The 13,733-nt window shown below is 49.6% G+C and overlaps 5 protein-coding genes across 5 annotated transcripts; 1 reads left to right on the top strand and 4 right to left on the bottom strand.

Annotated features, from left to right (window-relative positions):
- Nucleotides 1-135: 135 nt before the first annotated feature.
- M438DRAFT_360190 (uncharacterized protein) lies at nt 136-1,332 on the bottom strand (the record flags this gene model as incomplete). The annotated part of the gene is made up of 2 exons (XM_029907413.1): nt 136-154; nt 209-1,332. 2 exons carry the CDS (start codon nt 1,330-1,332, stop codon nt 136-138), a joined length of 1,143 nt encoding a protein of 380 aa, XP_029755057.1.
- A 743-nt stretch (nt 1,333-2,075) lies between these two features.
- M438DRAFT_360189 (uncharacterized protein) lies at nt 2,076-2,633 on the bottom strand (the record flags this gene model as incomplete). The annotated part of the gene is made up of 1 exon (XM_029907412.1): nt 2,076-2,633. One exon carries the CDS (start codon nt 2,631-2,633, stop codon nt 2,076-2,078), a length of 558 nt encoding a protein of 185 aa, XP_029755056.1.
- Nucleotides 2,634-4,626: 1,993 nt separating this feature from the next.
- M438DRAFT_389303 (putative Arabinan endo-1,5-alpha-L-arabinosidase) lies at nt 4,627-5,748 on the bottom strand (the record flags this gene model as incomplete). Its single annotated transcript, XM_029909032.1, has 1 exon — nt 4,627-5,748. The coding sequence occupies one exon, from the start codon at nt 5,746-5,748 to the stop codon at nt 4,789-4,791; it is 960 nt and encodes a 319-aa protein (XP_029755055.1). The 3' UTR covers nt 4,627-4,788.
- A 1,698-nt stretch (nt 5,749-7,446) lies between these two features.
- M438DRAFT_329258 (fructosyl amino acid oxidase) lies at nt 7,447-9,217 on the top strand. The gene is made up of 2 exons (XM_029903242.1): nt 7,447-8,598; nt 8,653-9,217. The coding sequence occupies exons 1-2, from the start codon at nt 7,514-7,516 to the stop codon at nt 8,837-8,839; spliced, it is 1,272 nt and encodes a 423-aa protein (XP_029755054.1). The 5' UTR covers nt 7,447-7,513; the 3' UTR covers nt 8,840-9,217.
- M438DRAFT_340313 (uncharacterized protein) lies at nt 8,972-12,089 on the bottom strand (the record flags this gene model as incomplete). The annotated part of the gene is made up of 5 exons (XM_029904306.1): nt 8,972-9,048; nt 9,105-9,408; nt 9,874-10,011; nt 11,359-11,830; nt 11,896-12,089. The coding sequence occupies 5 exons, from the start codon at nt 12,087-12,089 to the stop codon at nt 8,972-8,974; spliced, it is 1,185 nt and encodes a 394-aa protein (XP_029755053.1).
- Nucleotides 12,090-13,733: the final 1,644 nt, after the last annotated feature.

Genomic DNA, 13,733 nt, shown 5'->3' with positions numbered 1-13,733 from the left:
AATCTCCAGACCGAAAACCACCGCCTCGTCATATCTTCGTACACAATGAATACCGTCAACGCCATTCAAGTGGTGTGTGAAAGTTCTCTTGCATCACTATAGGTCATCCAGAACAGCATCAGGCTCCAGGCCCGATCACTCAAACTTCTCCTTCCTGATAAATAACATTAGCATCACACCACAACATAAAATACAAGCAAATACTCACAAGGTATCAAATTCATCAGCATACCCCTGCATCTCATCCACCCCACCTCTCAATCCATGGATAAACGTTCTCAATGCTCGCGTACTAGCTGGATCATAAGCACCAGGGTCATACGTCTCCCTCTCCCACGTCTCAAAGCTTTCGACAAACGTGCGTTGGCGATTGAGCATTTGGTTAGCGACGCTGGAGAATTTTTCTGCGGCGTTTCCGGAACGAGGTGGGTTTGTGGCGGCATTTTCAGGATGAGTTGGGTGCGTGGCGTTGATTGCGTTGACGAATAGGGCGATGTTGACCATGGCTGTTTGGTCTGGAGTTGACTTGGCATTGGACTTTTCTTGTGCTTCATGGGCTGTTTCTGCCTTTTTGCGAGTATTTTCGGCTGTGGCGGCGGGTTGTTTCTCGGCTTTGCGAACTTCAATGGTCTCGTTGTGGGCTCTGAGGGTGTCTTTGTGGGCTTTGGTGACTTCCTTGCCAGCTGTGACGGCCTCGTCACTGGGGTGAGGAGATGGTGTTGGAGATGGCTCGGAGTAACAGTCGTCTGCGGTGGGAGTTGCTGGCGTGTGAGTCTGGTCGGAGAATCTAGGAGTCTCATTCGGAGTCACCTCATCTTCGGGGACGGACAATAGTGATCCAGTGTCGAAGTGGAGGCGGTGAGTAGAGCGAGCTGGAGAGGGCGAGCGAGTAGCTTTGCGCTTCAAGCTGGAGTGAGGAACGTCAAGGGACTTGATCCAACCGGCAGTACGACCTGCGCTCGTTACGGCCATTTCATCCTCAAAGGTCTTGAGAGACTTCTGATAATCATCAGGATCGTTATCTGCGTCGCTGACAGCCTTGGTGCTTGCTTGGTCAACCTCGTCTTCGACAATCGACTCTGCATCTTCTTCTTCTTCTTCTTCTTCTTCTTCGTCTTCGTCTTCGATGATGACTGGCGCTCCAGCAGATTCTTCAGTTGCAAGACTCAACAAAAGCTCTCTGATATCAGTGTAGCCACTGGTGAAAGATTTGGATTCACTTGTTTCAGGTTCACTTCTCCTCGTTGCTCTCACTGGCCTAGCCAGGTTGACAGCCTTACCAGGCTTGCTCGTGCCAGCGCTTGCGATCTTTTTGTGAGATTGGGAGGTCATGGTGAGACGCTACTTGTTATTGCATCAGCATGACTCGTTCGCATAGGTGGAGAAGAACCTCATGAGGTGTTGGGAGCGCCATGCGCTTCATAAAACGCGCGATCGAGACCTTGGAGATGTCGTTGTGGGCATTCTTACCTTTTCCGTCTCTGTCGGATCACAGCAAGCGAGTTGGCCGTGATTGACAAAGGATCGTTGAGTTGGATTTCTGCGCGCAGGTTGTGTTGAGAAGAAGTGTGAGTGAACAATAGGCGCGAAGGAAACACAGATGTAAACAAGCCACGAGGGTGTCCGGCACCGCTCGACGAGAGAGCTTGGACCAAGCGACGGCGAGGGTGACGGCAAGGGTCCGCATATCCTTTCTTGTTTTTCCTCGTGATCATAAGGTATATACAGGAGAGTCAAGTGGAAAACTGTGCTTGACTTGGCTCTCAATGGTTCCATCTCCAGTCACTTCTAAATAACATCGTTCCGTCTCTCCAATGGGCAATCTCAAGTATCGATCATCTCTGCAGGTCTTTTACCTCCTTCCCCTTATCATGGCAGTCGTCCTCTCGCGTTGAATGACCAGCTCTCTCTCCTTTCTACTTCTTCCTCCCTGGCCTGACATGTGATGATTGCACATCTCCTCCTCTTGCAAGCCTTCAATTGTCTCTTGCTGCCGATCAAACTCCGGCTCATTCATTCCCTGTCATACCTTGTGGTAGTTGCGTTGAGTGGTTGTTGTTGACCCGTCTAGAGCTTCAAGTTGTGGTGTGCTGCTCTTTCGCGCTGTGATTCTGGTTGATAGGGCGAACACTCTTCTGACGGACTCTATGGTCGACACCCAGGGCACGATCGTCTGCCTGCTTGTGCTTGAAGGAAGGCAGAGGTTGGGACTTCTCCTGTTTCTGGGAACTTTTGGGGCCGTTGGTGGTGGCGAAAGTCTGGATTTGAGCGTTCTGAGGTGGGGTAGGGCGAGATTGGAGGGACTCCCTGGCAGAGACGCTGCTGAGATATCTCTCTCTGCTCATGTCGATGAGGCTGTAGATCAATCCGGGATCGGTACCGAGGCAGGAGTTATTGATGATGGCCTGAGCCCACCGGCTCGTCCGACTGCTGTCTTTCTGCTGCTTGACCATCTCCTTCTGATCCTCTGCATCAGAATCCCAGGAACTCTCTGAGCCAGTATCATCGGTGACCTGGTTGTGGTCTTTGGCGTTGGCTGTCATATTCTGGGCCGAGGTGTTGTTGAGTTTGGGGGTGATGTTGACGGTGTTCCTAGACACTTGCTCTGTGTCTGCGCGTTCGGCGAGAGCCATGAAATATTCTTCTATACTGGGCAAGGGGCTTTGTCGACGAGGAAAGAGTGGAGGGATAGACCGTGTTCTTTTACGCGTAGCGTGAGGGATGGAGAAGGGTGTATGATCTTTTGTTGACATATGCGCACTTGATATGGCAGAGGATTGAAGGTGTATGCGCGTAAGAAGATAGAGCGAACAGGAAGCAAGTGTGAGACAATATCGAGAAGTCGTGCGAGGAAAGGAAAAATTTCCTCTCGAACACAAGTGAACGCGAAGAATTCCTGCGCACGGTAGAAACGAGCTAGCAAATAATGGACGAGGAACGTCAAGGGATTGCGAATCCTCATCTGGCATCCTGGCAGAGGTTTCGCTGTGTATATATCGTCCTGTACCAGAAGCAGAAAGCTTTACGTTCAAACGTTCTGGAGTCGCATAGGTGCCTACCCCTGAATAGTTCAGCTAAATTCCAAGCTGCAATCAAGCCTCTATTTACAGCCCTTCCTCGTCATAATATTTGTCTCTCTGCGCCGTTTGTTCCCTGACTGCCCTCGGACTTCTCCTTGTTGAAATTGTTTGATGTTTGCATGTCATCTCTGGACTCGATGCTCCATCTCATGCGTCTCTGTTTCATACAATTCTTGGAGGACTCTGAACTCAATCAAAAACCCTTCCCATACTGAACAACTATTGTTGCAGTGTTGCTTGCCTCTTTCCACCACCTTGCGTTTGAGTGAGCCCTTGGAGACTGTTCACTCTTAAATATACAATCAGTCACTTATGTTCATCCATTATGGATACAACCTCAGATTTACATCAGCAGAATCCACAATTGGTGCTTTGATCTTCCTGCTTGGGTACGTTGGTGAGAGAGCCGGGTTTGTCTGAGCCGGTCTCCTTCTTGACGGCTACGGTGCCATGATCAGATTGAAACAAGCGGACGTGGTTGTCATCTTCATCCAGTGACTCGCGATAATGCTGATTTCTCCGCTGTGGTGGTCGCTGGGGCTTTCAACATCCATGTGAGCGTGGCCGTGTGGAGTGATGACACTGACCTGATGCACGATGGCTGAGTGTTCGTCCAGGTGGGCAACGTCGGATGACTCGCCAGAAAAAGAGTCGTTAACCTCATCGACCTTGTTCTCGACGCATCCCGGCCACTTGCGATACTCGTTGTAGTAGCACCTTCCGATGGTGTACTTGTTGAATGCTTTGAGATACTGGCGCTTGGCTTTGTCTTATGGCTCCATGAAGTTGGACGTGAAGTGGGTTGTAAGCATTTGCTATTGCGCTATTTTGCAGGAGATCTCGGACTGTCGGATGAGGGTGGGCGCAGGAAAGAGACCATGGTGGCTCTTGAGAGGACTTTCCGAAATAGGAAGGCGTGGATAGGCGAGAAATTGCGTTTGTGACGTTTCGTCCGCTATGTTTATAACCTCGAGAGGCAACATATCCTGCGATGTATACGGCAATATCTGCGTTGTCGTGATTGATCTCATAATCGTTATTGGCTCCTATAGAGCGCTTGATGTGGCTGCTATTCTCCTGAGGGTTGTCCTGGTAGCCCCTCATAGCTTGCTAGGAATATAAAAAGTTGTTCTGGAGGTGAAAAACGAAAGGTGACTTTGCTATCGAGACCGAGTGTTTCGCGAGCAAACAAGTGAAAGTGCCATACTCGACAGGCTTGATCACCTGCGAACACGATAATTGGAATAACGCAAACACATTCACCCAGAAATAGTGAATGTCAGATATCTCTCTAGCACCTTACCCTATCTTCCTCTCCACAGACCGAACCTACCAACTCATCAAGCCGATGAGGAAAGAACATCTATTGCGCGTGCGCTTCGTGCCGCTAGCAATAATATCTTGTCGGTGATCCCGATCTGTAGTCGTTGTTCGAGTGCGTCAGTCAATGATAGGGAAGCATTAGTAAGTGGATGGAAAAAAATCTTGTAAAAGGTGTATGGACAATAACAGTGAACCGTTACCCATTAAGCAAAGGAAGAATCCAGCCAGGTTTAGGCTTATGCCAAAAGCTACCATGTTCTCATACTTAGTAGCAGCTTGCACAGGATTTATTGTTTCCGCTTTCCAGCCGCAGTAGTTCCGCTCCGCAACCAGATTACCATCAGCGCCCAATCCTCACTCAATTGTTGTTTTAAATGTAGATGCCCTAGTAAGCAGTAGGCCAGCCATTATCGTAACGAATAAGGTTGATGCCAAGTTGGGCGGTACCAGCAGCGTTGTAATAGTGATAGACAAGCACGTCGGCGTCATTATCAGTGAAGACTGCAGGGTGTCCAGGGCCATGGATGTTGCCGTGGCTAGCGAGAATCTGGGTACCGCCGCCTTCCATCATAGACTTGCCCGACTTGTCCACGTGAGGACCGGTGATCTTGGAAGAGCGGCCGACCATAGTGCGGTAAGTGCTTGCAGTGCCCTTGCAGCAGCTGTCGAAGGCGGCCCAGAGGTAGAAGTAGTTGCCGTGCTTGGTGATGAAGGGCGCTTCGATGGCCCCTCCATTGTTGGGACGAGCGGCGATCGAGGCGATGCTTTTCTGGTTGATGGGTTTGCCGGTTGAAGGGCTCAGCTCGATCAGCTTCAGACCACCCCAGAAAGAGCCGAAGGAGAGCCACCATTTGCCGTCGGAGGCCACGTAGAGGTTGGGATCGATGGCATTGTAGTTGCTGTTGTCGAACGACTCAACGACGAGGCCGTAGTTGGTCCACGAGCCGGAGGCACCAGTCTTGCTCACTGCGAGGAAGATACCGGATCGGGACGTTCCAAAGCTAGAAGCAGAGTAATACATGTAGTATTGACCGTTGTGGTAGGACAAATCAGGGGCCCACAGATTTTTGTCGCCCTTAGTGTAGGTAGTCGTCCAAGAAGCGCCGTTGGGGAACGCAGCGCCCACATCCTTCCAGGTTGTGCGATCGATAGATGTCTTCAAGCCAACGCCGTTGGCTGTGAAGGCAGCAAGATATGTGCCATCGGGTTTCTTGACTACCGTGGGGTCGTGGATGAAGGTATCTCCCTTGACTGGGCCAGGGTTGACATCTCTTTTATGGATATGGGACGACAGTGCGCCTATGGCAAGAATACTGCCTGTGAGGAGGGTGCGCAGGGATACCATGTTGAAGTTGTTCGGTGGATGCCGATGGAGAATGTCGCTAGAATGAAGCAAGATGCTACGGCGTAACCATCTCTTTTTGTACTCGTGTTACTAGATGTTTGAGCGACTGGCTTTGAAATTATTTCGACGCAGGACTGTCGTCTTAGGACCATGGCAAGCGAACAATTAATCCTGGATGTAAGCTCTTGTTTCAAACATATGTATCGCCTGCAACATGAGGAGAAATCTAAAGTGCCGGTCAACTCCATTTGTAGGGCTCCAACAGACTATTAGGCTACCTGCATTGAAACCGGACTCTCCAAATTAGCAACGGGCCGCGGGACACTGCTTATTGATCCTCCAATATACAGAATTCACAATTGTTCGTGCAGACTTTGAGCCGAGTCAGAGGAGGTGCGACTTGTCGCAGGCGAGGCACTGTGGGAATGAATCCAGCCGCAGACGGCAGGATTAGCTTGCCAAGACACTATATCCAGAGGCCTGGCCTATCAAACCGCGCGCCACAATGTGTCTTGGAAGTCGATAGCTCTATCCCTGTCGCAGGCCTCATTATCAGGTTCTCACTCTTGTGAGCAGAGGATCTAGCCGAACCAAGCTTAGAGTCTGGTTTCGGCATACTTCTCTGGTCGTGAGGCTCCAGTTGTGGTCGAGGACCAGTCAAGACTTCGACGTCATTTGAAGTGCTTTGAACTTCATAATTACGATAAATCCACTGTCTTCAAGCTTCGGAACGCTGTAACACATTCACGACCTTGTATTTGTGCTCGGTCTTCTGAGCGAAAAGCCCGTACTGCTCTTTGGAACGTGAACGTGGACAAACGTCTCTCCAGCACCTTACCTTGTCTTCCTCTTCACACACCGAACCCACCAAATCATCGAGCCGACGAGGAAAGAGCGACCATTGCGCGTGCGCTTTGTGCCGCCGTGACCATTGCGCTAACATCGACTGCGAGACGCAGGGAGGGAGGAAAGGAAATTCAATACGTCGGTGAAACACACGCCAATTTTTAGTCATCGATGCATCGTCTGGGCTCGTAAGACGAGAGCGATAACTTACTTCCGTGTAGAAGTCTTGAAGGGTTGCGAATGTGGGATAAGGAGATAGAAAACACGGAGAAGAGAGAGGGGAAAGATGCCTTAGATCGATCAAGGTTCGTTAGGCAGTCGAGTAAGATGTTTCGCCCTCCAAGAGTCTGCGAAAAATTCCCGATCATCGTCGCGAGTGCCGTATGACCGACTTCCATGCGTGAGCAGAAGGAACGATGATGTGAAAAACTGTCCTTTTAGAATCATTGGGACTGGAAATCCGGGGCAACGCGCGAGTAGTTAGCTAGATGTTTGCTTCGAGTATCTACTCGAAATCTACGTTCTCTAGCGTAGCGCGTACGCGCTGAATCCGGCGGCATTACAAATTTGTGGTAGTTATGTTTAGCTATGTCTACGCTATATAGCGAGCTACTTGTGCGTAGTAAAAGGCATACGCCGTCGATTTGTAGCTTATTAAACACAATAAAATGGCGATTTTAAAAGTTTCAAAACTTGGCAAAATTTCAACTACCCACGTCGCCCTGGATTTCTAGTCCGAATGATTTCTAAAAGGACAGTATAGAGACGGGCCGGCTTCCGCTTCCAGGCGACCCGATCTCACGCCCTGAATTTGACAACTGCTGCCTTCAAGAAACATTCCAATGCCTTCAAGAAACATTCCATCTCGCTGAAACTCTGTTTTTCTGTTCGGGTCGCTGACTTAAACGAAAATTCAAAAATGCACAAAGAAGAGTCAATTGTAATCGTTGGAGCTGGCGTTTTTGGTCTCTCGACAGCTCTGGAACTTAGCCGTCGCGGTTACACCGACATCACGGTGCTAGATCGCCATACTCCACCTGTCCCGGATGGATCTTCTGTAGATATTTCTCGGATTATCAGACCAGACTATGCCGACAAGTTCTATGCTCGTATGGGCATTGAGGCGCTCCATGGTTGGCAAAAGGACTTCCCGCAATATTTCTATCGCAGCGGCTTGCTTTGCGCTCAATCTGGAAGAGAATTCAACAACGAATACTTGAGGGAAGCAAGAGATAATCTGGAGAAGCTGGGTGATGGCTTGGATCTGTGGACTTTCATCGGGGAGGAAGCGAATGTGAGGTATCCGGGTATCCATGGAGACCTCTCCCAGACTAGTGGATACTGTAATTTGGATGCTGGATGGGCCAATGCTGCGGAGAGTATCAAACATCTGGCCAATCTTTGTAAAGATGCTGGTGTGATGTTTTTGTCAGGCAAACAGGGCACAGTCACTGAGCTTGTCTCGGAGAAGTCTACAGATCGGAAGACCATCAGCGGAGTGCGAACGGCAGATGGCGAAGTCGTCAATGCTGGTACGATCATCTTGGCAACTGGAGCTTGGACACCGCATCTTCTCGAATCTGGCAATCGCTTTCTGTCTACTGGCCAGCCAGTCGGCTACATGCAGCTCACACCAGAAGAAGCTGCTGAGATGCAAGGAACTCCAGTCATGATCAACCTGAGCACTGGTTGGTTTGCCTTTCCACCAACACCTGGAGATCATCTTTTGAAGATGGCGAGGCATGGTTACGGCTTCGAGACGACTCATGCTTCCGAGAAGAGCCAATACTCAGCGCCGAATCTGAGCTCTCAACATGATTATCTGCCTCGTGACGCAGAACAAGCCTTGAGAGATGGCCTTGCTCTCTTTCTGCCGAAGTTCAAAGACCGAGCGTTCTCAAAGGTAAAGCTGTGCTGGTACACAGATACACCCAACGGAGATTTTATCGTCGACTACCATCCTGAATACACAAATCTTTTTGTCTCCACAGGTGGTAGCGGACAGTAAGTTTACATTTCCTCTCCATGACTGGCACATATCGCTGACTCTCTCTCAAGCGCGTTCAAGTTCCTGCCTATCTTGGGTCGGTATATCGTTGACAACTTCGAGGGTATTGCTTCGGAAGAGCAGAGGAGGAAGTGGGCCTGGTCGGAAACAGCCGAGCCTATCATGCCTGGAGATGGCAGTCGTGGTGGACCGGAAAGACGTGTGCTTACCGAGGAAGAACAAGCTCTTCTGTTCTGATCCTCAAAGAATCTATCCGCAGACCTGGTTGATTTCAGACTTGACTGTAGGCACTACGAGGAGAGCCCCTTGCTGCTCAAGATATTATCACTCTAAGCCGCTGGACAGTGCATGCTGTAGTTAAATCGCAACTCAGACCTTTGATCCGACACACTGGGCGTGAAGGGAACGGGCCAGGACAATTTCGGCAGGGGTGCCGGATTGGCGACCTCCGTGTTGTTAGAAGAATTACCACCGGTTATGCTCTTGTCTCCTGTTGACGAACTAAGGTAGTTCTTCAGGGCTTTCGATATGACGTCTGGTAGCAAGCTGTTCTTGTTAGAAGGCTCGTTGTGTTTAGCTGCACGCTTATCGTCTTTGAATGTGGGAATCCAGTCGCCGACAGTGGTGTCAGCCATTTTCTGCTTCGCATGTGCCTTGCTTACCATGGCCATCATTTGTACGTGCCAAATCTCGCCAGCTTTAAGCTGATTACCGGTCTTGGGATCACCCTTTTGGCGAGTGGAGTCAACGAACTCGACGTTCAGAGGCTGGTCAAGCTGTTGGCCAATCTGTCTGAGCTCGCCTTGCTGTCAAGTATGTTGTGATCACCTTTTCAAGAGATTCTTTCTTCCAGTGCTCCGATGTTCCATACGCAACCATGTAGTCGTGCTAAAGGTAGAGGGTCCGGAAGTGCCGAGGCATACAGGGGCTAGAGCCTACAGCAGAATACGAAGGGATTGCAATGAAGCCTCTACGTAAGACTGCCCTCGGACATGGTACGGAGGCTGTTTAGAGTGGGCATAGCCGTGGGTGGAGGCGAACTCGAGTACTTCTTCACACAGGGAAAGGCCGGCTTCCTGCTCAGGTTGTGAGTGGAGGTAGAAACTCAGGATGTGACGAGCTAACACATACCTTAACAGAAGGAAAGTTTGAAATTGTGTCAAAGGGTCACACTCAAGTTTTGCCTGAGGATTTTATGATATCGTAATGCTGTAATGTTGGTAAAAGAGGCAGCAGGCTCTTTGTTTCTTCTTGTACCCCTTAGGGTTAACCTCATCGTTATCGCCGTCGTCGTCGTCGTCGTCATGGGCGTCATCAGTGAGCCATGTCCAGAGAGGAACGGCCGTCTGTAGCAGAATGATAGCAGCCTCTTCCATCTCCTGTCGTTCTTTCTGACTTAACGAAATTTTCTAAAATGGTTAGAATAGGGAGCCGTGGAAGAATTAATGATTGACTTACGTTGCTAGCGGTGCATTTGCGTTGAAGGAAAAGGTGTGAAAGGTCTAGGTCTAGGTGCACAAGATGATATCCGGTATAAATAAGAGACGTATTACGGGGCAAGGCTTCGCTGACCGAGAGCTTAGAGAGCCTTTGATCCAAAGAACAATGGTAGACGGCAAAGGCGCGAACGAGCTAGGCTATATACGCATGGGAGGTGCTTACTGTCATAGAGCACGGGATGATGAGTAGTTCCATGGCACCAAGATTCGCTGGATCTACTGTACGATAATACACGCGTCAAGGGAGGATGCCATCCCTCTCCACCGAGATGTCGTGTACGGACAGGCTGCACCAACACGCCCTCTGGACTGGGATAACTACGTCTACCACGGTCTTCGAGTTGGCTGTGGCACGGGGGTTTCTGCAAAGTCTGGCCTCGACAATTATCAAATCCTGCATTCTCTGATCCCTAATGGGCATAGCGGCAGGACGGTTGACAGCGTGGCCTTTGGTAATAGCAGCATCCGCGTGTTTGGTAGTGAAGCCGCTATTAGGAACGATTGGCTAGTACAGACAATGGCAGACGAGGGGGTTTTCCTCGACCTACGCTCCATCGGTATATCCGCACACGAGACAGTACCACGGTCCAAGGTGGTGGGCGCATCCTAGATGAGACTTCACCATGATATCATGGCTTTTCCTGTTATAGAGCGCGCTTTCATGGGTGTTGAGTTCAATCAAGCCGTTGTAAAAGAGTCCATGCTTCCAGAGTATAAGCCAACACTATCGACCCTCTATTGACGACTCAACTCTTTGTCGCAGAAGGCAGCAACGTCGATTTGGGGGATGGCAAATATTTGCCCACCGAAAGAGTTAGAGAAGTCGGTCGCTTCAAACTCAGCCAGAAGAGGCAGATCTGGGAACATGTTTTGATAGAAGCTAACGTCCTCGATGGCCTTTCGAAGACAGTTGGAGTTGTCCCGCCAAATTCCGGTGGTCTAATCGCCATCTCCAGCTTTGACGGTGATGTTGATCTTGCGCTTTCTCGCCAGCTTGATCAGCAGCTTCAAGGCTGAGAGGCATCCTTGAGCTCCTGTGTACCAGCGGGATCACAAATGTAGACTCAAAGTTGCGTACTCGCGCTTGATCTTCTATCCAGTTCTCCATAATCATGCAGTACTCCGAGGTAGCAGGATTATTCTCGTTCAAACGACGATCAACGTATAAGTTTATTAAGAGAATAGCGGTACTTAAGGGATTCAAAGACCCTGCGCAATTTGGCGATCCGCAAACCGCTGGAGCCTTTCGAAGTGAACTATTTCCTCGTCGATGGCGCCAATCTCTCCCTCGTCTCCCTCCTCCTCCATAATCTCACGATAGTACTCGACAATTGTCGTAATCTCGACAAGGGCCTCGCGAGCAACGTTGAAACGCTGAGCGTATTCGATTTGGGCGATGTTACTGCGCAGGGCGTCCTCCATCCTGAGTCTGTAGTCGTAGGTGGCTGGGATGGGGTCTTGCATGACGCGTCTGAACCAGGACTCGATGAACAGCATGACAGTGTCAATGTACTCGGGGAGCGTGAAGGTGGTGGTGGCGGTGGCAGGTACAGGGACGTTGGGCACGATGGCAGTTGGAAGGGGAAAGACATTGGCGGTAGGATGAGGACACTGGCAACGTCTCGCCTCTGCAATGACCATGTCTTGCATGTTCTGATCACGTACAGGGACAGCGGCTGTATGGTTGATAGTGCTACAAGCGGTGGTAACGTGCTTAGCAATATGGTCCCTAGAAGACAATAGATCAGTACGTATACATGTCATAGCAGAGAATGGGTGTCTGTCTCGACATACGCTCTACCGTCGGTATGCCCACAGATGGAGCAATACCATAGTCCGAGGTGATGGAAGCATCCTAGGTGGGATTTCATGTGGGCAAGTGTTCTGCGGTCGAGAACCACGCGGTTGTGCAGGCAGATTCTGCATCTGAAACCGAGTGTCGGTGGAGGGGGGTTGAAAGGAGCAACGAGGTTGGTGTTTGTAGCCATGTTTCTGAGGGTAATCAGTACTGAACGCGCAAGAGAGGATCATATCATGACAAGGGCGAAGGATGGGAGGGTATCGAGAGACAAGAATAGCAATGGTAACATGGAAGAGGTCAAAAGGAGCGGAGACGAGTCAAACGAAAGCGCAAGACGCCATACCTTGATTGTAGAGAATGATGCGCCGGGAGGATTCATCAACCTCGTAGAGCTGAGTAAAAGTGCACAACAAACTTGTTGATGAAAGACTGATAAAATCGCGTCAAGAAAAGTGGTCGCGCAGCCGTAGGTAAATGTACAAGTTGGCGTTTGACGCGCAAAAACATAAACAAATTCAAAGGGATATCAAAATCAAAGCCAAGCCAAATCATCAAAAGACGGCGGTACTAGCTTGACTCCCGTCCGCAAGGGCTAGTACATAAGCATCTTCGTGACTGTGCTTCTATATTTGATCTTTGGGACTTTTCGGCACCATGAGTATATCAAGCCACTCAACTCAGATAACGTTAGCACAAGTACCACGCCTCTGTTGTCGTCTGGTAATTTTTAAATCAGAACTTGAGATTCCTCTGCAGTGATCTCTCTCTCGTTGACATCATCTTCTTGCTCGAGAAGAGCTCTTGGAACTTCCCGTTCTACCTGGGCCGCGAAGAGGATAGCATGTTGTCTACTCCGCCCTATAGGCAGAGTAGACATTGGATGGATCGGACCGGACCTACCCTCTGATCCGGTCTACTGGATCTGCTAAGCGATCCGCTCTAGCTAGATCCACTGGATCGGATCGATCTGGTCCGGTCCGTCTGCTATATAGAGGGTCTCGGCGGAGGAGGTAGTGTAGCTGGTCGATGGAAGGGAGTCGTTTATTCGGCCTCTTGAGGCACGCTATTTACAAGTTCAAATGAGGCCTCTAGCCTTGTAATAATACTAGTCTTTATCTAGCTCTTGACGCACTGCGTCTGACCAATTGCTCTTATAGATAGCTTTCCTCGTAGCGGTGTTACTATAAGGCCGGCACTCGAGAACACACGCTCTAGCTCATTAGACATTGCAGGGATGGTAAAGAGGTCTCTAGCCATCTTCGAGAGGCGAGGATAAGTCTCTCGCTGTCGCTTCGTTAACTAGAACTTAAGAGGTCTAAATTCTTTTAGTAGGCGCCCTTCCTCGTTCTAGCGTATGTATTCGTCATTTGTTTCTTCGCCGACATTAGAGAACTTACTAAGCATGTCGTCGTCTATCTAGCGCGCATTATCTTTAACTATGGCGGATTGTTTATCCTCCTCGGTAATGGGAAGAGAGGCATATTCCTACTATAGATCCTCGACATTTCTACGCGCTTAAACGATCTAAGTAGGGCGGTCCCTCTACACCTTCTCGATGTACTTCTACTTAAGGCTAGGGTAGAGGACAACTACCGTAACATAGACTAGCGATTAGTCTATCTTCTAATAATATTTATCTAGCTTTTTCCATGCTAGGTTAACGCCTATATAAAGCATGCGGTATTCTAGTAAATTCTTTAAGGGCTCGGCGGGAGCAGGAGGAGGACGTAGTAACGACGGTTTAGGCGGTAGAGGAGGCGGTTACATGGGTTATAATGCTTAGTTTCTACGTAGGTTAAAACGAGTAAGTGGTGCTAGTTTGTCGAGGTCT

Source organism: Aureobasidium pullulans (assembly GCF_000721785.1).
Source record: "Aureobasidium pullulans EXF-150 unplaced genomic scaffold scaffold_40, whole genome shotgun sequence".
NCBI lineage: Eukaryota > Fungi > Ascomycota > Dothideomycetes > Dothideales > Saccotheciaceae > Aureobasidium > Aureobasidium pullulans.
Note: the sequence above shows the minus strand (reverse complement) of the source record. Positions and strands in the feature narration are given on the sequence as shown.

Coding starts and splice junctions, on each gene's coding strand:
- M438DRAFT_329258 (XM_029903242.1), top strand. CDS start 7,514: ATGCACAAAGAAGAGTCAATTGTAATCGTTGGAGCTGGCGTTTTTGGT. Junction 8,599..8,652: donor TCCACAGGTGGTAGCGGACA/GTAAGTTTACAT, acceptor CTCTCTCTCAAG/CGCGTTCAAGTTCCTGCCTA.